The sequence below is a fragment of the Loxodonta africana genome, chromosome 10 (genome assembly GCF_030014295.1).
Source record: "Loxodonta africana isolate mLoxAfr1 chromosome 10, mLoxAfr1.hap2, whole genome shotgun sequence".
NCBI lineage: Eukaryota > Metazoa > Chordata > Mammalia > Proboscidea > Elephantidae > Loxodonta > Loxodonta africana.
This window is the reverse complement of record NC_087351.1, coordinates 21,575,975-21,601,944: the sequence shown is the minus strand read 5'-3', so window position 1 is coordinate 21,601,944 and position 25,970 is coordinate 21,575,975. Positions and strand designations below refer to the sequence as shown.

The 25,970-nt window shown below is 38.9% G+C and overlaps 1 protein-coding gene across 2 annotated transcripts; it reads right to left on the bottom strand.

Moving 5' to 3' along the window:
• Positions 1 to 101: 101 nt before the first annotated feature.
• On the bottom strand, positions 102 to 24,936 carry ARHGAP11A (Rho GTPase activating protein 11A). 2 transcript variants are annotated; one of them, XM_064292220.1, is made up of 12 exons: positions 24,379 to 24,936; positions 19,768 to 19,838; positions 18,440 to 18,536; positions 17,593 to 17,846; positions 16,573 to 16,736; positions 16,243 to 16,389; positions 9,833 to 9,907; positions 8,808 to 8,975; positions 7,684 to 7,810; positions 6,280 to 6,388; positions 4,209 to 4,353; positions 102 to 1,127 (listed from the first exon to the last, which is right to left on the bottom strand). In XM_064292220.1, exons 1-12 carry the CDS (start codon positions 24,505 to 24,507, stop codon positions 922 to 924), a joined length of 1,692 nt encoding a protein of 563 aa, XP_064148290.1. In that variant the 5' UTR covers positions 24,508 to 24,936; the 3' UTR covers positions 102 to 921. The 2 variants fall into 2 exon arrangements, with proteins under 2 accessions (XP_064148290.1, XP_003418688.1); XM_003418640.4 differs by having other exon boundaries at positions 1,010 to 3,869.
• Between the last annotated feature and the right edge of the window lie 1,034 nt (positions 24,937 to 25,970).

Below are 25,970 nucleotides of genomic sequence, written 5' to 3'. Positions count from 1 at the left end.
AAAATGTCTATGCTCCACGTGAAATTTCACATTAAAAAAAAAAAAAAAAGAAACATCAACTATACCCAGGGCTTGATGATTATCAAAATCCTATATTAAATTCTTACTTGCGATAGAATGTTGCCAAGCAGACTACTACTTTAAGTTCTCCGTGACTGTACCACTTGTTGCTCATAAGATGATTAATACAAGACCTTCATTTATACTTAGGAGTAAAGAGAAGAGAGTCCTTGAAGTTACTGCATATGTAAAACTTGGTGAAGTACCTTTGTACCTTTACGATGTCATTCGAGGTTAGTAAGCTAGGACATTATCATCTCCATTTTCTATAAGAAAAAACAAATACAGAGATTGTCCATTCTAAAACTCAACTTCCCTGATGCTTTCTCTAATTACCCCGCCTCCAAGCTATTCATTTTCATTTTCCTATTCTGCATTGCAGCTTTCAGCTAACAAAAATGGGAGTGACATGTGGGTAGTTTTTTTTTTTTGTAAACATCTTTATTGATTCATCCATCAGAAAAGCCACAACTTCAGCTGATTTGTACAGTTAACTTCATATGCTTTCTTACCAAATTAGCGCTCCAACTCAACATTTCATTCCATCCCCTATGATATAAAGTGGATCCCAAGAGGTTCGAAAGTTTGAAAAAAAATTGCTTTAAACTAGATAACATATATCTCAGAGTTCACAAGTATCTCCTATTTCTACTTGCAACTAGAAATACCACAAAGATCTGAAATGCATACCCAGTCTTTTATTATAAACCCTTTTTGATGTCAGGTAAACATGATGTTTACAGATTTTCACAGACTCTATATAGTCAAATACTTACTAATTCTGAGTTAGGGTTAATTCCCATGGAATGAATATAGAAACCCTGGTGGCAGTTCTACTCTGTCCTATAGGGTCACTGTGAGTCAGGATCCAATCAATGACAATGGATTTGGAATATAGAGACAGGAAACTGCTTTGAAATAAAACAGATGTACTGTTGCCAAGCAGAACTTGGTAAAGCAAACGTATGACTTGAACTTCCTCATGTGTAAGTCTGGTAGCTCTGAGCAGGGGTGCGATTCAGTTCTACTCTGCTCCAACATCTGCATACAGCACTCTGACAAGTGACCTGTAGAACAATCGTAAGTGGTCAGTTCTGCCTGCTTGTTCTTTCCTCCAAAACCTGGAGAATATGTTCTATTAGTCATCACACTATTTTCTTAAAGGTTTGTAGTTTCTCAGATTTCATTTAATAATTTAAAATGTAAATTTAGACAGATTTGTTTGACATTTGGGGTCAAGTATTAAATGGCACTTTGAATTTCTAGTAGAGTCTCAGGCAAGTCATATTCTAGAAAATTCTTTTTACTGTCTATGCTAAATAAATAACATTTACACACAAGACAAAACCATTGAAGACTTTTATCCTAGTTAAACATACACAGGTGCATCAACTATTTGAAATTCTAAAATCAAGCATCCGCATATAAGAAATCACCTTGATCAAACTTTTTTCAAGTTTAATTATTCCTCCTTAAATAATTTAAATTCTATATTGGACAAAACAGATACAAATGTATTTGTGCAAATTAACTTTAAACATAGTATGGCTTAAAAGTCATCAGTTACTTCTGCATCATCATAATACGGGCGCACACTTTAATCATTATTCTGTTTTAGTCATTCCCAGTTCAAATGAATATATTACACAAATCTATAGACAATACAAACCAAATAACTCTGACCCAAATTGGAATCAAGTGTTAGGATACTATTGGCCAAATGAATTTCTAGGAATTTTGAGTAAATACAATAAACATTAATTTTATGTAAGTCAAGTAATGAAATGTGCAGGGTTTATCTTTTCCCTTTACGTGTCTGGAAACTTCTTGAAGAAACTTTCTCTGACATAGGAGGAATAACAGCAAAGAGGCTCGCTCCACTCTTCCCATCACACATAAAAATAAAATTCATGCATATTTCAAACACTAATTATTTATAAACCCAGTCAACAAGTTCTTTAAAAAGCTAAGGTGTAATCTCTGCCTTGAGAGATCATGGTAAAATTAAAAGAAGTTTAAATACTGCCATAATTAAGAAAAACAAAGTTGTCATTTATACACGTATAAAATTCAAGTTGCTTGTGCAGTGAAATAAAAAAGTTTCAGAGAAAAATCTATGACTTAATAATCACCCCAGCTACAAATAACATGCAGATTATTCTGCAAGTCATATCACTGATTGCTAATTTTCTTCACATTAATGACAGGAATACCATTCACCAATCACAAGTCTACAGGCTTACTGGTTGGTAATAGCTGAGCTCTTCCGATAGGAGCTTTGGGAGAACCTTTATACCAAGCCCTTTCTCTTTCTGAGGGTTTCCTAAGGACTCTGTTATTTACCCCAGGAGAAAAGCCTATATTGTTATTTACAACGGATTTTAATATATCATAATTAGTCAGGTCCTCCAAAGGAACCTTAATTTGGTCACGACATACCACTTCCTGTTTACAAATTCTAGTAGACCCAAGAGAAGCATTCACTGGGTCTCGGTGCCTCTTCATCTTTGAGAAAGATTTAGAAGTGAACTCCATGCTTGACTTTGAAATTGCATCAACATTTGGCTCTTCATGTGATGTAGATTTCTCTTCTTTAGCACCCGATTTGTTACATGTAATAGAGGACTCTTGTGACATATTTTCTATACAAGAAAGAGCACTGTCACAGCTTACTGCCTTAACCAGAGGAGAAGCAGCATCTCCATGACTCACCGACTTAGGGTTTACAGGTTGTCTGTTATACTCCAACAAAGAATTAATTCGTCTGACAGACTGACGCACAGGGGTACGCTGAAACTTAAGAGGTGACTTAACTTTTGTTCTATTTGGTTCATTTAAAGAAAGCTTATTAAACCACTGTATGTGGTCTGAAACCTTGCCGTGCTCTGTCACTTGTACACCTCCTGAAATCATTGTGTCGCGTGTTCCCACCAGTGACTGCTGTTTCACGATTCTCACAGGCCGAGGCTTTGATAAGTTTGTTATGCGACACGTCATGTGCTCTGAGGAAGGTGATTTAGCCACATCGGCCCCAGAAACTGCATGTGTTAGTAAATTTTCTTTAATTACATTCCCCTCCTCTTCTAATTTAGTATTGAGCTGATCTCTTGGGGACTCCCGTTTCTTCATTTGCTCATCACTGGGGAATTCTTGCTTGCTGCAGTAATCTTGCGGTATATCTGAACAAACACTTTTTTCATGTTCCATCTTCGTCTGAGTTGAATAACATTTTATAATTGTTTCTTTGCCCAATTTTGGAGTTTGATATAGTGAGAAGTCTCTCTCTGAAAAACTGTTTTCATCTTTACTAGGGTGGCGTTCATACTTTTCCTCTGATTCTATCACCGTCAAATCATTAGTTTCAAATAGATGTTTCTCTGGGCTGTATTCTACGTAAGACGTTTCTTTCAATTTTACTTTCTCCTCATTCGTTATTGATAATTGCCTGTGATTTATCAATTCATGAAGATTACTTCCAGATTCAGAAAATGCTTTCTGAATTTTCACTAAGGTCTCTGTGGTCAAGTTAGTTTCATCCCCACTAAGGGTATTTCCAGTCACACTGCTATTACTGTGTACACCGGAAGGGGGGAGATCATGTGAAGTAACAGGTGACTTTTCAACTGCAAGGTCGGCCTCCAAAGAAGAGTTTTCCACCTCGAGATTTCCTGCTATCAGAGATGTTTCACTTGCATCTATTTCTTGAAAACTTGAATTACTAGGTGCTGTCCAAGACATCCGATAATTTGTTCCATCCAGTCGCTCTGGAGTTAGTAAGTTTTCCTCAGACTTACTGATCTTTTTTGAACCTAAAATAAAGCAGTTGAGTACTTTTAATCCTTTATATTTAACCTAGTTCTGAAATAATACCCAAACACATGACAAATAAAGGCTCTGAGTGTTTAATTCTGATAAATTAAGGATTTGTGTTAGAAGAAATAATTTTTTACTATAAAAGCATCAAATATTCTCATATTTACATTATTAGAATCCTCAAATTGCTGAGAGAAAACACATGGCCAATTCAAATGTTTTCAATATTCAAACATGAACTTTCAGTTTCTAGCACAGAAAATGAATGTATTTTACCATTCAAAAGCAACTAAAACAGGCTTTTGGAGTAAAACTCCAATATCATCTAAATGTACCTTTCTTTCTTAATCTTTCATCAATATCTGGGCTAAAAAGCAGACCCGTTTTTACAGATTCAATCCCATTTTGTAAGCTTTGTTGATCTGCAAGTCGCCGACCAACATTTTCACATCTATTGGCACCAGGACGGGAACATCCATTCTGTACAGAAAAGAAAAAGTGAAAGAGTTCGCTTAAGAAACAACCCTGGTTAATTCAAAATATTAAGACAAAGTAGTTTTTTGTTTTTATCAAAACCTTCTACTGCTGATTAATGTAATTGGGAAACAACTTCATAACAAACATAAATATACTTGCATGCTATGGAAAATTGTAAGCTGATACCTTGTTTTTTGATTAAAATAAAAACCGGCTTGAATATTAATTAAAAAACACAAATCTGGGGGCTTACTTTATGACATGGCCTTTTCACAATAGTGAAAAAACAGAGCAAAATTCTACTCTCATGGAGTCTACATTCCAGATGAGGACTTGGACAAAACCGAGAAATACAGTAAATTATATTACATAATATACAAAGTAAAAAATGTTACGGAGAAAAGTAAAGCAGGGTAAGAAGGATATTGAGGGGTGAGAGTGTAATGAGAAATAGATCAGGAAGAAGATGATTTCTGAGTAAAGAATTGAAGATGAGAGTGAGAGCCATGAAGTTATAAGAAAGAACACTCCAGGCAGAGGAAAATGTTGCGCAGTCTCTGAGGCTGGAGCAAGGTCGGGCATGTCTGACAAATAGTAAGGAGGCCAGGGTGGATGGAGCAGAGTGAGCAAGGGGAGAGGCAGGAGAAGAGGTCAGAGAGGTAGGCTGGGAACAGGTCATACAGCGCTTTGCAGGACAAGGCGGTAACTTTGGCTTTTATTCAGAGCAATTAGGAGTCAGTCACTGGAGAGTTCTGAGCAGGAGTGACATGATCTAACTTGGGTTTTGAAAGAATAAATTTGGCTGCAGTACTTCAGCAAGGGTGGAAGCAGGCAGACCAATCAGTGGAGTTAGTAGGGCTGATTGCAGTAATCTAGGAGAGATGACAGAACGTAGGGAAGGTGGGAAAAGTAGCACCAGCAAGAACCAGTCATCAGAATCTGGATATATTTTGAAAACGGAAGTTAAAGCAGACAGGATTCCCTAATGGACTAGACATGGCATGTGAAAAAAGTCAAGGATGCCTTCTTGGTTTCTGACCTACATGACTGGAAGAATGGAGGTGCCTGCCACAACTCAGAGGAGGAAGTGTGCAAGGAGAAGTGTGTTTTGATGGGGGGATGATGATGGCAGCAGAAAGAAGTGCATCTCAGAGCTCCGTTTGGGACTGGCTACATTTGAGATGTCTACTGGGAAGTCAAGTAGGCAGATGTAAGAAAGTAGTCAAGCTCTTCTGGAGAGCTGTGCTGAAGATATAAAGTCTTCAGCAAATATATAAGATGAGCACCTTGAGTGAGTGGAGATAGAAAAAAGAAGTCCGAGGACTAAGCTTTGGGTACTCCAATGCAAAGGAATCTGAGAGAAGTAATGAGTGAAGAAGAAAGAAAATCATGAGAGTGCAGTGTCCTAGAGAGGAAAGAAAGTACACCAAAGAGAAGTAATCATCTGTGTCAAATGCTGCTGACAGGTAAAGTGAAATAAGGACTGATGTTTGACCAAGCAGTCCTGGTGGCCCAATGGTTAAGCCCTTGGCTGCTAAATAAAAGGTTGGCAGTTTGAATCTGCCCGGAGAGTCCGTGGGAGAAAGACCTGAATATCCGCTCCTGTAAAGATCACAGCCTAGAAAACCCTATGAGGAAGTTCTACTGTCACATGGGGTTGCTATAAGTCAAAAATCAACTAGACAGCACCCTAACAACATTTGACCATTGGCTTGAACAAGGCTGAGTTCATCAGTGACTTTGATGATGAAAGGCTGACTAGAATAGGTTTAAGCAAAGTGACAAAGAGGAATTGGAGATATCAACTCCAGTAAAGGGGAGTAGAGAATGGGACAGTAGCTGGAGGAGAGGCAGGGTAAAGTGCATCTTTTTAGCATCAAGCCAACATTTTTATGCCAACAGATCAATGAAATGGTGAAAGACACTTACCACATCTCTGTTACTTTTCCCCAGACTAAATTTCAAACGTAGAGATCTTCGAACCTTTTCTTTACGACTGATTTTAGGAGAGAAACAGCCTGCTTTTCCTGATTCTACCCTAAAAAGAGTAGAATTAAACATGTCAGTTTATTCCTAGAGCATAAAACACTAGAGAAACTCTTACGATTTGAAACCTGAGAGAAAATCTACAGCAAATCATATTGGTAATAACTGAATAGAGTAATAATTTTCTATTATTAGTTAAACTTTAAAAAAAATATATGTGAGTACATTGCATTTATACAGTGAAACCTGTGAGAGCCGGAACTCAACGGGACTGCCTTGTTTTTCCAGGTCTCGCAAGTTTTTCACCTTTGGCAAGGTACCACTTTTCTCCCACTTGTTTTAGTGAAAAATATTTTGAGTTTTCCTTCTCTGACAAGCTTCTGCCTTATACAGGTTCTGGCTTTCACGGGTTTTACTGTATATACTTAAGAATGATCTTTCCTGTTTATCATTAAGCTTAATCATCTCTAAACTGGGATCATTGGAATAGATTTGCTTTAAACTAACAGGAAAATTTAAAATTATATAAAAAAAACCAAAAACCCAGTGCTGCAAAACAGGATTTTAAGTAAAGTGAACTCAGATTAGAAATCTTTTTCTGATGGAAATATACAAAACACTTCATTATTGTACGAATATGAGGTTAGCAGGAAATTATTTTTTATTATGGTTCAAATAATTTAAACATGATTCTCTTTAGGGAGATGAATAAAATGTTTTATTAAACACACATACACTCACACACATACGTATACTATATTTTGTTCATAAATAATGTGCCCATACATATAACATGCGGAAATGACGAAATTAAGTAAAACAGTTCTGGCATAGCATGCTCATGCATATACCGCTCAAATCTCCTAACATTTCCGGAAGTGAGTTTCAGCCTCATTCACCCATCCTCCCATATTACAGGTAAATCATTTTCTTTCATTCTGTTCATTTTCTTTAATCTCTTATGTGTATAAAACTAATTTGAAAATGTTACTTCTGATCATAATTGCATAATAAAGCTATAAACTATGGTTAAGAAGTCATGGATGAGTTTGGTAGTCCCTCAGTAATCAGAAACTAAACAATTAAAACTGTTTGAGTTTGTTTCTCTTAATTTAAGTTGATAATACCTACCTTAAGTGGTTTACACGTGATCAGAAATAGAAATTGAAGACAGTAATATGTAAAAAAAAATTAGCACAGTGCACTTACGAAAATAATGCGCGGGGGGGTTGCATGGTTGTCAAACATGTAATGTCCATTATTCGCATTAAAAAAATATATATATGTACATGTGCACACACACCCCAAACATTTATGCAATAAAAGAAAATGTTCTGGATAAATTACCTGCAAACTTTCTTGCCTGCAATCCTTTTACTTCTCCTTTGGACACCAGTACTGATCTGGTTTCCATTGATGGCCACAGGAGAGAGTGAACTCTGAGATGACCCTTCGGGGCTTGTATCAAAGTGAACTATAAAAATAACCAAAAGTAATAATATCACACGTACTTATTTTCTTTTCAAGGTATAAACAATTAATAGTAGCAATTTTACAAGATTTAAAGCCTTAATCTACCTTCCTCCCTCAAGCAACCGCCAAAACCCCAAACCCAGTGCCATCCAGTCCATTCTGTTTCATGGTGACCCTGTGGGACAGAGTAGAACTGCCCCATATGGTTTCCAAGGCAGCAGTCTTTACGGAAGCAGGCTGCTGCATCTTTCTCCCGCGGAAAAGCTGATGGCTTTGAACCACTGAGCTTTCGGTTAGTAGCCAAGTGCTTAACCACTGCACCACCAGGGCTCCTTCAGGCAAACACAAGAATCACATAATTTCTGGTTAGAGGCTTCTGGTGCCATCTAACCCAACTCAACACAGAAAAAAATATATCTATTTCTCACTTTTTAGTTGCCAATTAAAAGTCAGATTAAACATTACCGTTAAGGCTTTTGCTTTAAGCTCTTTTAATAATACAAGCGAGGGTGGGCTCTTTTGCAGTTTGGAGAAAGAACAAGTTTTGGAGCCAGACACACTTAAATCTGCCCCATCACTTACTACAGGACTTCAGTGAATATAATGAATATAAATATCACTGTAATGTATATAGGAGTCCTGGTGATACAATGGTTAAGAGCTTGGATACTGACCAAAAGGTCAGTGGTTCAAACCCACCAGCCATTCCATGAGAGAAAAGACCTGGAGATCTGCTCCTATAAAGATTACAGCCTAGAAAACCCTATAGGGTAGCCTTACTCTGTCACATAGGTTTGCTATAAGTTGGAATCCACCTGACGGCACACAACAGCAACAACAACATTTTAAAGGACGGGGGACCTTACAAAAATTTAGAGATCTGATAAAACGTGGAATAAAGTTCTGGCTACTAAAGGGTTATATTAATATAAAATAGACTTTGCCCAGAATAGGCATGTCAATGTTTATAACCAAATTATGTAAATTCTGTTAGCTACCTGAGACTGGTGTAGAGCTGCTACTGAAGAGACTGCTTGGCAACAACTCAAAGTTAAAATTGTGCTTGATGGACTTCCTTTTCTTACTTGAGAAACCATGAGAAGAATCTACTGGCAGTTTACGCTTAGCACTTGGTGTAAGAATCATTGGTGATACAGGCACCTGGGCTGAAAGAAAAAAAAACAAAAAGCCAATTTGTTGTTTCTCCCAGAGTTGATAAAATAGAAAACTTTTATGTAATTTCTTCTTATAAAGCTATTACTTAGAGCTAACCAAAAAGGGCGAAGGGATACACTTACAATGTCAATCCATGCTGTGCAACTAAATGAACTCTGTGCAGTTACTTAAAATGAAAATAGTGACACCACAAACAGGGAAGATTCTTAAAAAAAAACAGCAGTAACTTAAACCAAATAGACTAAAAAATCACACAACACGCATTAAAGAATATTAATGCAGGAAAGAATTAAAATGAAGGAGTTCAAATAGAAAACTAATCTAAGTATTATTTTTGCTTTTCGTCATAACTGAATATTAACTTCAGTTTACTCCTTCAATATGGAAAACAAAATAAAAGATGACAGTCTGTTCATCTATTGGGCTGGACAATTTCAGCCACAAGCAAACTAGGATGAAAAATTGGTATATTAGAATTCATCTTCTGATTCTAAAACAAAAATGAAGTCGTGTGTGCGTTTAAATGCACATGCTTTGTTTTTAGAAAGAGCGTAAATAAGACAGGCAGTCCATCGGAGCTATGTCCACACGTTCAATAATATCCAAATTACAAGCAACAGAAAAGCATAATTAGGAAGACTAAAGATAAAACAACAGACTAAAAGAAATTCTCATCTAGTCCATTGCATCCAATACGTATTCAGCAATGTCACAAGATAGTATACATAGTACAACATCTCCACTGAAAATATGTGTATTTGACTAAATCAAATTGTTAATCATTATTGTAATTATTTTGTAGAATACTACACAAATTTTCATTTAAATAAATACATAAAATACCTACCGATTCTTTCCTGCTGAGGTGTAAAAGAGGGTGTCCTGTTAGATTTAAGTTTACTTAGCGCTCCACTAACAAAATCTGAAATGCAAGGCACATGTAATCGCATACTTAATTACAACTTAACATTCACTTATCTTTTGCCACTAGTAATCAATATTGCTACCTGTGGTCCTCTTTTAACATCCAACTTTAATATCTGCTTATACATTTTAATGTCATTTAATATCATTTAAGAGGTATTGTTTCAAGATAGAAACACTAAAGGACATATTTTTAGTCCATTCCCCACTTATGCTCCCTTAAATCCTCAAAAAAAAAAAAAAAAACATATAATATGGAATGAAACATCATCAAGGACATATAATGTACAGAAAGGGTATGGAAGAGGGAATCATTACTTATTGATGAAGGAAAGAAATGGCATGAGAAAGAGCACTGCAGAGGAAGTCAAACCCAGACAGTGTTTTGAGGGACTAGTAGAGCTGGGTAAGACAAGAAGGCAGGGTTCCAGGTAAAGTGAATAGTGTATACAAAGACACGTGTGTACAAACAAGATTTATGTACACTGGACACCAGCTTGATGTTGCGAGAGCAAAAAGTGGGTGTGGACGTGATAAGAGACGAGCCTTGTACATTAGGCAGAACAGGACCTGTGTGTCATTTTAAAGAATCTGGACTTTCCAAAGGCAACGCGAAGCAACACTGTCAGTTCTGCATTTTAGAAAAGTCACTTTGGCAGTAGTGTGACAGATAAATTTTAAGGTGTAAGCCTCCTTAGAGGTAAACCAGTTCAAGGCTCTTGTAAGTATGTTAGTCATTCAACAATACTTATTTTGTGTCTACTATGTGTCAAGTACAATGCTAGGAACGGGGATACAACAGTGATCAAAATAGACACGGTCTTTGTCTTCATGGAATTTATTCTAGTGGAGGAAACAAACATCAAACATAATAAAGAAATAAATATACAATTACAAATAGGATAGGTAGTCTGAGAAAAGTAAAAATGTAACAACAGAGATGTAAATTAGACTGAGAACTCAGAGAAGGTGTCCCTGAGGAAGTGATATTTTAGTTGACACCTGAAGCAAGAGTAGAAATCAGCCAGGCAAGAGATGAAGGTCAGGTCTGAGAGAGAAGCAGTAGAAATGGGAAGCAGGAATAAAGGCATGTAAGAGATCAAAGTGACAATACTTGCAGATCAGTGAGATGTGGAGATGAAGAATGAATAGATAAAAGACTCCAAAAGTTCTGAGTTTGATGACTGAGTGGACAGCAGCGCCACCAAATGAAGAAGGCAGCTATGCAAGAAAGAGTCAGACGACATACCTATGAGACACCAAAATAAGTATGCAGCAGTTTGTGGAAAGATCAGGACTAGAGAGGTAAATCTGGGCATCACCAGTTCAGAAATGGCAGTTTCAAGCTAAATATTGATAACTCCACACATTATAATCATTCAACAGCTCAATAATTCAGTAAAAAACACTGGGCTGAATATAATGATGTAAAAACATAGTCCCTGGCTTCAAAGGGCTTTAAATATAATAGGTAAGAGAGTCATGCTCAAGGAAATTATAAAACAAAAACTGTGAAATTCCAAAATATTATAGAATGTCAGAGCAGAAAGAACAATTATTTTCTCAATGAGAAAAAAAATAGGAGAAAGGAGAAGTTTGCTTGACATTTAAACTAAATTTTAATAACCGAATACAATTTGAACAGCAAGTGTAGAGGGAAGTAAAATTATATTAAAGAACAATATAGGCAAATGAACAAAAGTATCTGGAGTAACAGTAAAAGATGCAATTCAGCTAAAATATAGGATGAGTAAAGGAAAGACAGGAAATGGCTAGGACGGTACACTAAAGCAATTCTATGAAAGACCTTAAAAGACAGGCTATAAATATCAGTATTATCAATAAAAGTTGCTGAAGGGTGTGTGTTAAAGTTATACATTAAGCAATAGGTAAGGGGGTTCCAAGGAAGAGACACAAAGACAAAGACCACAGGATTCTTCAGTAAAGATGAAGTAAACACCTCAGAGATGGACTCTTACAGAGCCTGAAAACTGTGAGAAGTTTTCAGGTTCAGTAAAGTGTTTAGGAATTCTGGGAAGATGATGTAAACAAACCATCCTTCTGACTCTCCCCCACAAATGCAACAAGGAAATGGTGCTTGCTTTGAGGGACTCTGAATCAGAGAGTAGAACAAAGCAGCAGGGAACTGCAGACAGACAAGAATCAACAAATTAACAATGGGTTGCATATAGTAGGAAAATATTTTCTCCCAAGTCTCTGCCCCTCCCCCAGCCATGCAGGCTGCTCCCTGCTGTGAACTAGGGTAATGGCCTGAGAAAAAGAGCCTGCTTCCCTAACTACCACGGCCCCTGCCAGTGCAGAGACAGGACCCCAAGCTTCTACCCTGAAATCAACAAGGCACACTTCCCCTGGGGTCCATTTAGAGTGTGCCAGCACCTCCCTTACCAGGACACTGTTGGCTACAAGCCTGCTGTGAATTGCTCCAGAAGGCCTGAGTGGAGTCTGCTCCCATACTCAGCACCCTACCTGTCTCCTTCTGCACCTCATAGCTTTGGCCTCTGAAACCAACAGGACAAACCTTCCTGAGGGTCAATTAGAGTTAGTCTACCCCCACTTGCAGTTGGTGCTGACAACTGCTGACAGGCTGCTTTGTGTTAGGGACAGGAGTCTTGAGTGGAGGCTGCACCCACAGCCAACAATCTACCGGGGGGACTCTGATAGCAACAAGGCAGGCTTCTACTGGGATTTGACCAGAATGTGACAACTCCTCCCCCACCTGGTAATTGCTGGTTGCCAGGCTGTTGCAAACTGTTACAGAAGGTTTCCACAGTGGAGTTTGCTGCCATAGTTAGCACTCTACCTGCCTCCCTGTGCACCCCGTAAGTTTGCTGAGGCTGCTTTTGTACAACCAAAAACCTCACGGAATTTGGTTCCTTGGTTCCTTTAGGGTCATGGTATCAAGGGACATCCCAGTTAATTGGCCTAATAACATATTTAGTACTTCTGTTCTACCTCCTAGTTTGATGCATAGTACCTGGGGTCTTAAAAGCTTGAAAGTGGCCATCCAAGGCACATACAACAATTGATCTCTATTCTCCTGGAGCAGTAGAGGAAGAAGGGCAGCAAGGAATAGGAGGAGGATATGGAATATGTGGCTAATTGCCTCCATGAGCAATTGCCTCCCTTGCCATGAGGCCAGAAGAACAGATGGTGCCTAGCTACCAACACTGAACATTTTGATCAAAGATTCCATAGAAAGATCCTGATCAATATGGGAGAAGATGGAATAGAATTTCAAATTCTCATGTACTCTAGACTTTTTAGAGCCATGGAGGGTGGATGAACCCCCTCAAACAACTGCCCTGAGATAATCTTTAAACTTTAAACCAAAAATATCCCCCCAAAATATCCCCTGAAGTCATCCTAAAACTGAACAATAGTTTAGCTTAACCAGTAAAAAAGTCTGCCCTGAGCATTATGCTCTTTTAAGAACTATCTATATGGGATCTGACAACAGCAACTCCAAAGATTAGCTATGAACCTTAGTGAACAGTGACTTAATGTTAACAGAAGAACAACTGAGAAAAGAAAGATGAGAATGGTTACACAACTGAAAGGATGTAATCAATGTCACTAAATTGTACATGTAGAAACTGTTGAATTGGTGTATGTTTTACTGCGTATATTCTCAACAACAACAACGAAATAAATAAAATGTAGACGAAGAAAAAGTGTTTCGAACAACCTAGATGCTCATCAACAGATGAATGGATAAACAAACTATGGTACACACACAATGGAGTACTATGCAACGATAAAGAACAGTGATGAATCTGCAAAGCATTTCATAACATGGATGAATCTGGAGGGCATTATGCTGAGTGAAATAAGTCAATCACAAAAGGACAAATATCGTTTGAGACTATTACTGTAAAAACTCATGAAAAGGTTTACACACATGAAGAAACGATCTTTGATGGTTATGAGGGAGGGGAGGGGTGGAGATGGGAAAACACTAAATAAGACAATAGATAAGTGGTAACACTGGTGAAGGGTAAGGCAGTGCACAATTCTGGGGAAGCCAGTACAACCTGTACAAGGCAAGGTCATGGTGGCTCCACAGACACATCCAAACTCCCTAAGGGGTGGAATTGTTGGATGAGGGCTGAGGGGACCATGGTCTTGAGGAACATCTAGCTCAATTGGCATAACATAGTTTATAAAGAAAATGTTCTACATTCTACTTTGGTGAGAAGTGTCTGGGGTCTTAAAAGCCTGTGAGCAGCCATCTAGAATACTCCACTGGTCTCACCCCTTTGGGAGCAAGAAAGAAAGAAGAAAACTGAAGACACAAGGCAAAGATTAGTCCAAAGGACTAATGGACCACAAGTACCATGGCATCCACCAGACTGACTCCAGTACAAGATGGTGCCTAGCTACCACCACTGACTGTTCTGACAGGGGTCACAATGTCCTGGACAGAGCTGGAGAAAAATGTAGAACAAAAATCTAACTCACAGGAAAAAAAAAAAAAAAAAAAAAAGACCAGACTTACTGGCCTGACAGAGACTGGAGAAACCCCAAGAGTATGGCCCCTGGACACTCTTTTAGCTCAGTAATGAAGTCACTCCTGAGGTTCACCCTTCAGCCAAGGATTAGACAGACCCATAAAACAAAATGAGACTGCGCGGGCACAACAGCCCAGGGGCAATGACTAGAAGGCAGGAGGGGACAGGAAAGCTGGTAATAGGGAATCAAGGTCAAGAAGGGAGAGTGTTCACATGTCACAGGGTTGTAAATCAATGTTATAAAACAATATGTGTACTAACTGTTTAATGAGAAACTAGATTTTTCTGTAAACCTTCATCTAAACTACGATAAAAAAGAAAAAAAAAGTTTAGAAACTCATGCTTTAAAGCCTAGGTGTCCAGGGAACAGTAATGCCATCAACTGAAAATGGAATTCAAGCAGAACAGGTTTAAGAGGGTGTGTTCATTTCAAAATGCTGAGCTTAAAGCACCAAGAAGCAGAAGTGAAGATGGCCAGTGGGGAGACAGTTAATAAAGAGGAACTGACTTTTGCAGATAACCGTTAGTGAGAGGGATCTGGTGGTCTTCTGTTTGGATCTGATAAATGAAAACTATAGGAATGAATGAGATCACAAAGGGAAAGAGTGAAAGATGATTTGTATCTAAGAAACATCTACCTTTGGTGCAGGGAGGATTAAGGGGAATCTACAAAGGAGTCAAAAAAGAAACACAAGAAGGCAATACCATGTAAGCCAAAAGATTAAAAAAAGGAATGATATAATTAACAATAACAACTGGTTGTGGAACTCAGAAGACAAGAAATTTCCTAAGGCAGTTGGAGGAGGCATGGCTTAAATCTTCTTGATCAAGGAGATAAGTACTCTTATTACCGACTTCACCCATGATGAAACTTTTGGCTTTTTTTATTTTTCCTTTGTAATGTTTCCTTCCTTATTTTGTTTATAAATGAAACCCAAAAGGGACTCATAACAACCATATAGGACATAGCAGAACTGCCCTAGAGGGTTTCCAAGGCTGTAAATTTAGGGAAGCAAGCTGCCACATCTTTCTCCTACGGAGTGGCTGGTGGATTCAAGCTGCCGACCTTTCAGTAAGCAGCCAAGTGCTTAACTGCTGTGCTACCAGGGTTCCTATTTAAGTTTATGCTCCTAACTAATTCATGTCACAACTAGTTGGAACCTGCACTATTGCCGCACATTTCTGCCTGTCCTCTTTATCTCCAAGTCTCAATTCTTCAAATCAGGTAATTTTCTAAAATATTTTAATCATGTCATTCCTCTAGTCAAAAACCTTCCATGGTTCACCAATACCTAATTTAATGTCCTAATTCCTTAGCGTGGCTCACCGTAATACAATCCTAATCCTTATCATGAATGTTTCACTCAAGTCAGGCTGGTCTATTTATAGACACAGACATAAATGACTTCTTCCCTACACACATCTTTCTTCTGTAGCATCCTTCCCATCTAAAATACAATACAAGCATTCTGACCCCCGCCCAATTCCCTCAGATTCTACCCGTTCTTTGAGTAGGCTTAATTAAGTCCAGCATCCTCTTTAAGGAGGTTGCTGATCACCACAGCCCAGGAAACTTTCCTCCTTTGGACACATTTTATGCATGTGCTACTGATCTGGCACTTAATACTAGACTGCACTGCCATTTTAACTCTTCACACGCATGCCACGTCTTCGCCACTATGCTGTATGCACCCAAAAGACATGAAGCATAACTTATGCTTCTTTACGTTCAGACATATTTTAGAGTACGGTTTTAGATCAAAGTCTATCGCGGTTACTTCCACAAGTTGGGACTGCCACTTACCTCCCACACTTTGTCGTCGCTTTCTCTTACATTCACCAGGAGATTCATAATCACCTTCTTCAAAGCCTTCCAGTGATGGCGTAGCACAGAGACCATCGATACCCAACATAGCCGGTATCTTTTCTAGGATAAAATCTGGGACACGCCCTAAATGAAAATGTTCACAAGCGAGGCAATTATCACCCTTTCTCCATCGCCCAGAAAACGTTTAGATGGTATACACCAACTTTTCTAACTAACAGTTGTCTTCATAATTGGCTTGGAAGAAGCTGGCACTTCCCTCATTTATATAAACCCTGTCATTTAATAGTGCCAATATCAACATCTTACCAATATCTGATGCATAATCGATAAAAGTCTGTACTACAGCAGCCTGTAATCGGAGCTTTTTTTCTGTGTTAGCAGACATCTTTTCATGTCCCTCACTTGTCTGAAGAAGGTTTGGTGCAAATATTACCGCCAGATTGCTGCTATCCATCTTATTCTCATTGGATCTTGAAAGATAGAAATATTTTATGGGATGGGGCCAAAGATGAAAACAGAGTTAAAATAATGCACTGATAACATTTTTATAACTCCTTACTTTATCAGTCACACACCAGTCAAAATATAGGAACCACATGATTGTAGAAGAGACAGAACTAGAAATACAGATTCTGTGTGTTCAAACATATAAAAACCATTCTAATGATGGAGTTTTTTCAGGTCCATACTCTGCTTGTCATACAAATTGAACATACTTATCTGATTTTCAAATCCACACATAGAAAACTGGAAGTGTTAGAAGGTAGCAAATATGTCTAGAATAAGCAGGCTCTCTAACACCAGGGAGAAGGGAAAGCTAAAGAGAAGGAGAGGGATAGGGTGGGGTGGGGTGGGACAGGATGAAGCAATTTTAAAAAGCAAAACAAATACTTTCAAAACAGTAATCTAAAGACTTTCAGTAGACAGAGAGTCCTGTAAATACCAATAAACCATGAAGGTATTCATAATGATAATTCTAACACGGCAAGGAAATATGAAATTATTTAGTATCCTGTTTGTTAAATTATACAGGTAAGACCTAGTGGTACAATGGTTAAGTGCTCGGCTTCTAACCTAAAGGTTGGCAATTCAAAGGCAAGCATCGGCTCCCTGGGATAAAGAAACCATGAGGCAGTTCTACTCTGTCACATGGGGTCTCTATGAGTGGAAAACAGTGAGGTCACCCAACAACATACTTTTCATAGCAAGGAAATATGTAATACCTTCTAGAAAACTTTCCATTCCAAATAAAATCCGATTTATTATCTACAAGGGTAAATCTTTACCTAGTTGACAAATATGTCCCAAGACTTAATTAGCACTTACCTGAGGGAAACATTTCTGAGAAAGTTAAAGAAGTATCTTAATATATCAACCGTGTGGTTAGCCATAAGACAGGAGAGCAACAATGTAGCTTTATTCTTCTCCTCCGATCCCAACTGTTGAGCTTTGAAAAGTGCTTCATGCAAATCAGTTGGGAGAATGGGCTCTGGCAAGTCCCTAAAAAACTGCTTAAGAAGTCCTGCAATATCACAAGGTGGTGCAGAAGACAGGCAACCTTCCCCATGATCCAGTTTATTCTGAAATAAATGCAATGATCTTGAGCGTATTTTGGATTTAAGAGTTTATCACAAATAAAACCCTTGCCTATAAAAAGCTTTCTTTAATAAACGTCTCTTAACACTTGTTTTAATGTACACTACTCCTTTCTAGAGGCTCCCTGAATGGCATAAATGGTTAAGCGCATGACTACTAGCTGCAAGGTTGATAGTTCAAACCCACCCAGAGGTGCCTTGCAAGATGGGCCTGGCAATCTGCTTCAGAAAGGTCACAGTCTTGAATACCCTGTGGAGCAGTACTACTCAAATGGCAACTAACAATGATAACTCGTTTCTTCTTAGAAGGTTAAAAACAATAAGATTTAACATTTTTTTTTTCATTTCATATAGTATTTTATAGAAATGAATATAATTTGAAAAGTACCCTGTAAACTTTTAAAGAAATTATGTAAAGGATATGTAATATCCTTTGAAAAAAGATTCTTCTGCCATGAAAAAAAGCTATTTGCCAATTTAATTTTGGTTAATTATTCATGCAGTTCTAAACATTTCAATTGTAAAAACCGAACTGAGAATGGTACAAATGAAAAACTATAGTTGAAAAACATGCTTACCTTTAGTGCTCTCAGGCGAATAACAGATCCTGATTTCCTAAAAAGTCCTTCTGTATGAACATGTTCTTCTAAAGACGTGCAAGCATCAACAAGAAAGCTAAGGAGAGAAACGTTTTCAGCTGACCAGAAACACATCTTACCAAATCCTACTCTGCCCAAGTACTATGTCCCGTTTCAGAGGCTCTGATGCCACAAATTTTTAATCTTTGTGATAAAAGGTTACTTTCAGCTGTCCCTGTTGCTTCTTAAGATTCTTCTCTAAGGCCCATCTTTTTCTTCCCCCATGCAACTTCAATAAACTCTCTCAATCCTACAACCTTCTCAGGCTATCACTCCTCTGTCATTTCCTTCAGGGTACAAGACTTAACTTCTTAACTGCCCGCACTTCTTCGTATCCTAGTCTCTACTCAACCCTCTCCAATCAGACTTTTATCCCCATCAGTTGAATGAAAGGAGTCCCTGGGTGATACAAATGATTAATGAACTCGGCTGCTAACTGAAAGCTTGGGGGTTCAAGTCCAACCAGAGGCATCCTGGAAGAAAGTCCTCGTGTTCTACTTCTAAAAAAACCAGCCAGTGCAAACTCTGTGGAGCACAGTTCCACTCTGACACACACAGGGTCACTGGGCGTCAGGATCTGCCTGTAGGATGAATGGGAGAAAAGCTATCCTAAAGCGACAAGGTGTTCACTAAACGCTTTTGGATGAGGTACCAGTTACGGTCTAGGTTATTACATGAGAGCAGCCAACCTAAACCCTACTTTGGATAGACAGCCAATGAATCAGGTAAGATCCAAGACAGTTTCTTTATATGAATTTTTAAGTTATTTTTTAAAGTCATTTCTCCAGTAATTTCTGATGCAGTCAGTCCAAAAGGGTTATTTATAAAAGGTAAGTGGCATAGAAGAGCTATTAAATAATTTATATTAACAAATACTCCAATTCTTAGCTTAAATATTCCTTTCTCTAACATTTCTAAAACCAACAAAAAATATCAAAGTTATTACTGTGTTTTATAGATGTAAGCTATGGCAAAAATTTAGGATAGAAATGAAAATTCTGACGTAATAGAACAAAAATAATCTGCTTCCTAACATTTATCCATTTCTGACCCTTAACATCTAATCCTGGGAATAAGTACAAATTACCAAGTTATAATAAAATATGGAAAAGTTAAAACAAAAAAAAAAATTTTTTTTTTACATTAGCTGGTGTTGAGAGAGATGAATCATTTGTTAGTTTGAAACAAATGTCTGAATTAATTAACTATTTTTAAAAGTCCTAACACCATTTTGAAAGATTTTATTCTTCATTTCAAACTTTGCTTACCTTGGAATATGTCCATATTCTGGTACAACAGAATGGGGCAATGAATTAAAAGGTACTCCAAATACTTTACCCTAAAATGGCAAATTCAGTTACTCTAAGACAAATACCAGGCATAATGTAAGTTTTCTTAAACATTAAGCAAATTAAAACCACAGGGAGAAAAGAAATAGCAGAAATAAACTTCAAGTCAAAACAATCATTTCAGTGTATCTGGTAACAACCAACCACTATATGAGACATTATGCTAGGTGCTAATAGTGCAAAGATGACCAAGATAAAATCATTTTCCTCAAACTATCTAGTAAATTCCATCTTAAATATGATACTAGAGAAATAAATCCTATCAGTGCTTCATTAGGAAATTCTTAAACAGAATTTGGCCCCAAACACTAACATTTTCCAAAAAAAATACCACAGGTTCCTTCAGTGACTTTATAAATATGGACTTATTCTTTCCTTTTAGTCAGCTTATAAATACTAAACTATTTAAACAATTAAACTAAGTCAACTGTTAAGCAAAAATTGTAATTCCTGTTACTCATTGAGTACTTCCTAAAATTACTTCATTAAAAAAAAAAAACCCAAACCCACTGCCCTCAAGTTGATTCCTACTCATATCGACCCTATACGACAGTCCCATAGTCTCCAAGGAGCACCTGGTGGATTCAAACTGCTGACCTTTTGGTTAGCAGCCATAGCACTTAATCATTATGCCACCAGGGTTTCCTAAAATTACCTCAGAAGTAGTTTTAAACCTGATAATTTATTTTATTTCATTGTTGAGAATATACACAGGAAAACATACACCAAGTCAACAGTTTCTACATGTACAATTCAGTGACACTGATCACGTTCTTTGTATTGTGCAACCATTCTCACCCTCCTTTTTTGAGTTGTTCCTCCTCTATTATCATTAACTCACTGCTCCCTAAGGTTCCTATCTAGTCTTTGGAGTTGCTGCTGTCAGTTTGATCCCATATAGATAGTTCTTTAAATAGCATAATGCTCAAGGCAGACATTTTTTACTAGTTAAGCTAAACTATTGTTTGGTTTTAAGAAGACTTCAGGAGATACTTTTGGTATAAGTTTTAAAGATTATTTCAGGGAAATAGTTTCAGGGGTCCATCCACTTCCATGGCTCCAGAAAGTCTGAAGTCCATGAGAATTTGAAATTCTGTTCTTCATTTTCCCCCTTTTGATCAGGATTTTTCTAGAGAATCTTGAATCAAAATGTTTAGTAATGGTAGATAGGCACCATCCAGTTCTGGTCTCATGGCAAAGGAGACATGGTTAAACCTGATCATTTTTTTTCACACTCTATATTAGACTGCTTTTCAAACTGTGCTTTGAGGCAACCAAGGCACGGATTATACAAACATTGAATTTTCATTAAAAAAAAACAAACAAAACTATTTTGAAATCATTTTTTAAAAAACTCACATTCAAATGTATTACTCACATTCAAATTTTAATACTTTGAAGATCCCAACAGTAAACTTGTGTGTTGGTTAACTTGGGTGTTTTTGTGTACCTCTGAATAAAGAGTCTGTTATCTTTGTGCGTGCATTTTAACTTCTTAAAAATGTGTTGCTGCTTTGGAAGGTTGTGACTTTTCACTGTTCTTAAAAATAAACTCAAACCCACATATGTCTGTTATAAAAATTTAAGTAAGTGGGTACACATAATCTCATACAATTTACCTTAGACACACCTGCTCTCCATGAGTGTTCTTACGTTTTAAAAGCATTGTATTTACCTGTGTATTTACAATAAGGAATCACTTGGCATTAATGATTCAACATGGTAACAAAATTTACTAGTCCTCTTTCAAGCATCTGAATCCATTTAACTGGTGACTATTCCAAGACGGAAAGACAGTATAGTATACTGCTCAAGAGAGCATGCTTCTAGAGTCAAGATAGGCTGGTTTTAAATCCTGGCTCTGCCACTTATTAGCTTAGTGACCTTGATCAAGTTAACATTCTCTGTGCCTTGGTGTCTTCACATAGATCCTAAGTCAGAGTTGTAGAGAGAATTAAAGAAATTAAAACAAGTAAAACACGTTGTCACTGTCTGATACAGAGTAAGCATTCAAAGAATATTTTTGTTGTTATGATTATCATTTCAAGGGGAGCTATTAAAAAAAAGTTTGCATGGGTAACCCCTTATTTGGGTAAATCAGAATTTCTGCAATAACAACAAAACAATGCAAAAATAAGTCAGATGCTGAAACTAATATAAGACCACGACTGTTGCACAGAGCTAGAATTGTTTTTTTCCCCCTTAAAGGTCCCATTGTTCTCAGTGATTGACATCACACTTAACTGCTATAATCTAATCTCAAAATAACACTAAAAAACATGCTTGGCGCACTTTATGTATTGGAATATCACTTTATAATATCATTTTGTAAGAGATTCTCAGTACTTTTCTTAAAAAGCTCAAAAACTAGCTAAAAAACAGCAAAGAGCTAAAGAGATCTCGTTTTTTTATGCTGGTAGATCCCATCTTCATAACAAAATGATCTTCCATGTTTCTTTATTAGACTATTTTAATCAGGCTCGACTCAATGGCAATGGAATTTTTAGTTTTATCTAAACTTATAAGGAGCCCTGATTCATTACTGATTCATTTAGAAAAGGAACTTGTCCCCTGGTCCCTCTACAACTCTTTCTCTAAAACACTGGGGTAAATTTTGCCTCACTCCCACGTGATACCAGTTCAGAATACAATAAACTGGCAGTGTCTGGAGACATTTTTGATTGTCACAACTAGGGGGATGCAACTGGCATCTGGTGGGTAGGGGCCAGGAATGCCGTTAAGCATTCCACAATGCACAGTTACACTCTTGGCTGCTAACTGGAAGGTTGGCTGTTCAAACCCACCCAGCAGTTCCAAGGGAGAAAGACCTGGCAATCTGCTCCCATAAAGATCACTGCCTAGAAAACCCTATGGGGCAGTTTTACTGTCACATGGGGTCACTGTGCATTGAAATCAACTCAGCAGCACCCAACAACAATGACAACATCTAAACTCATATAGTGTGATTATCAATTAGGACGTAGACCGCTGATTACCACAACAACCATCATTAGTTGAACAAGTGGCATGTGACGGGCCCTGAGCTAAGCCTATCCACAGATATTATTGTTTTTAAATTCCCTAAACAACCCAAGGAGAGACACCATTATCCCCAGTTTATAAACTAGGAAACCAAGGCTTAAAGAAATTAAACAACTAGCCCCAAATCACACTGCTAATAGGTGTTGAGCAGGATCCAAACTCAGGTGTATCAATTCTAAAGGCAGGTGTCAGTTGCTTATTAAAAAAAAAAATCTGGGAATATAAACGTTTTCATATACTTACAAGACCTGTTATATTTGAGATCTTGAAAGACAGCTTTAGAATCAGAAGCAACCGTTGTAGTTTTTAAATATAAACACACGTGCTGTCACTAAGTTGCAAACAAAAAGCAATTTCTCCAGAACTTAAATTAAGCGGTACACAAATTATTTTTGTTAGTTTTCTTCTCCAAGTGCTTCTTTTTCAGAATTCATAAACTATTTAAAACTACACAATTAGTTGTATTAGTTTTTGTCTCCAAGGACCTAGAAAGTACCATGTAACTAGGCATTTAATAGATTTAAAAATAAAATACTTTATATTTAATGATTGTATTTTTTCACAATGAAATTCTTGATTATGTGGTGGAGCTATTAAAATCTCATTCAAGATCTCCTTACTTCCACCACCTAAACATCGACAGCTTTTCAATCATTTCCACTCTGGCTTCTCCTTTACTCATTTTTAGAAATAATTCTATGTCTCAAAAGTATGATGTGGCCAAACAAAAAGCTTGTTTTCCCAAATTAGTGTAGTAGAGCTATTATTTGAAGGTATTATCTGAAGCTTATTTACTTATTTATCTGTCACACCTCATCTACTGATTCATTTAGAAAAGGGACTGGTCCCCTGGTCCCTCTACAACTCTTACTCTATAACACTGGGGTAGATTTTGCCTCACTCCCACGTTATATTAGTTCAAAATACAATAAATTGGCAGTGTCTAGAGACATTTTTGATTGTCACAACTAGGGAGATGCGACTGGCATCTGGTGGGTAGGGCCCAGGAATGCTGTTAAGCATTCGACAACGCACAGGACAGCCTCCCTACCCCCTTCCCAATAAAGGATTCCCCCACCCCTAGTGCCGTCGAGTCGATTTCGACTCATAGGGACCTTATAAGACAAAGTAGAACTGCCCCATAGAGTTTCCAAGGAGTGCCTGGCGGATTCGAACTGCCGACCCTTTGGTTAGCAGCCGTAGCACTTAACCACTATGCCACCAGACCAAAATGTCAGTACTGTTCAGATTGAAAAACCCTGCTCTAAACTCTGCAACCTTCTCTCAATGACCAAATTCCTGAAAAGAATCAAGAATGTCATTCTTTACATTTCAGCGGTTGATCATTTGGATTGAATTACACACTTAAATTGACATAACCCACATTGTCTCTTTGATCCATACAGAGTGAACACTTTAGCAAGACCTGGTAATACGTGGTGGTAGAGGGTATGCCCTTTTACCTAAATCCCCTTTCCCAGGACTTACCCTGACTTCCGCGGCCGCTGTTTCCGGCCTCCTGCGATCGCACTGCCCACGGCCGCCCTTGACTTTAATGCCATAGACAGCCCGGAGCTGCTGCAGCACGGCCAACCTTATGAGCCTCTGATCCCACATCCCGGACACCTCGCCCACTCTCTGAGGCAGGATCCGGGTCTTGATCCTCGTACACCACCAAGCCTTCCAATTTCCAAACACCCTCAGGTTTGCGCTCTGCTCCGCTGCCTTCAGGCCTCGTCCGGAACTCCTCCGGCCCCGGGCCGCGGCCACTTCCACGGCTCCTTCCTTGATCCTCTCTACCCACGTACACTGACCCTCTTCTCTTGGCCCTTTGATCCAGCCACACCTCGTCCTTCCTTCACTTACACCGACCTTCTTTCTGGTCACTCGATCCTTTCAACCACTTACACAGACCTCCCTTCTTTCTCGCTGTTCTTCTCGGTTCCGCCTGTTGCCAGCTTCTTGCCACTTCCGGCGACTTCCAAAGCTCACCTTGCGCTCTCCGTCTCTCTCCCAACCGTAAAGAAGACCTTTTCTTCCGCCCCTCCCACCCCCCAGGCCCCGCTGGGCGTCCGCCTCTCCGTTCCCACCCCCCACCCCGCCCTAGCCCAGCCTCCGGACCAGCCGGCTGCTCGGGGCCTCTTCCAGTCCCGGTCCCCGCCCGGGCTGGGCGCCGCCGTCACCCCGTTTCACAGGCTGCTCCCTCCCTCCTCCGTCAGCCTGTCTCCGATCCCGGGCCTGCACATCCTGGTGCGCTCACAGAAGCCACGACGCTCTCTCGTGCCTCCACCCCCACTCCCGCTGCGCACACCCGGAGCCACCGTGGCCGCCGCGCCCGCAGTTCCAGAGGAGGCTCAAAAGGCAGCGCCAAGCGGCGCTCCGCGCTCTGATTGGCCCGCTCCTCTTTTCAAAATCAGGACCCCCGCAGGGTGGCCAGAAGCTGCCTGTCCGGGGAGGCGCAGGCAGGGGCGGCCGCAGTGGGCGTGGCAGGCAAACCGAAGAAACGTGAAAAGAAAGATGAGTTTCACTTGCTCCTCCATAGCTATAGTTTTGGAGGAAATACTGTTTAAAATGTGACTGAATATAGGGAGCCCGCGCTTCAGAGAATATATTCGGGCAAATATAATAGACATCTCCTTTTTCTGACCTTCGCTGCGGGCGGGCGCTTCAGAGAATATATTCGGGCAAATATAATAGACATCTCCTTTTTCTGACCTTCTCTGAGGCTGAAGACCCTTTTACAGAGAAACCCTATGTAGGAGACCCCAGTTGAGGTTGACTGAGTTAGGAGTCACAAACGCTGAATTCAGTAACCCTAACCCAGGGGCTTTGGTGAGAACTTCGGGTATGGTAACTGGTCCATATTTGGGGGACTGTTGGTGACGCCCAAATCTTGGATACCCCTTATGGAGATAGGGTGCGGGAGGAATCTGAAGCCTGGGGGAGGTGGCAGCTGGAGTTAGGAAACCCGGGCAAAGCCTGGCTCCCGGCCTATAGATTGCTAAAAGCTTCGTTACCTGTTGACAGTTTGGACTGCAATACGCCCAGCTCCTGCCTCCGGGGTGCTTTTCCATTTTCAA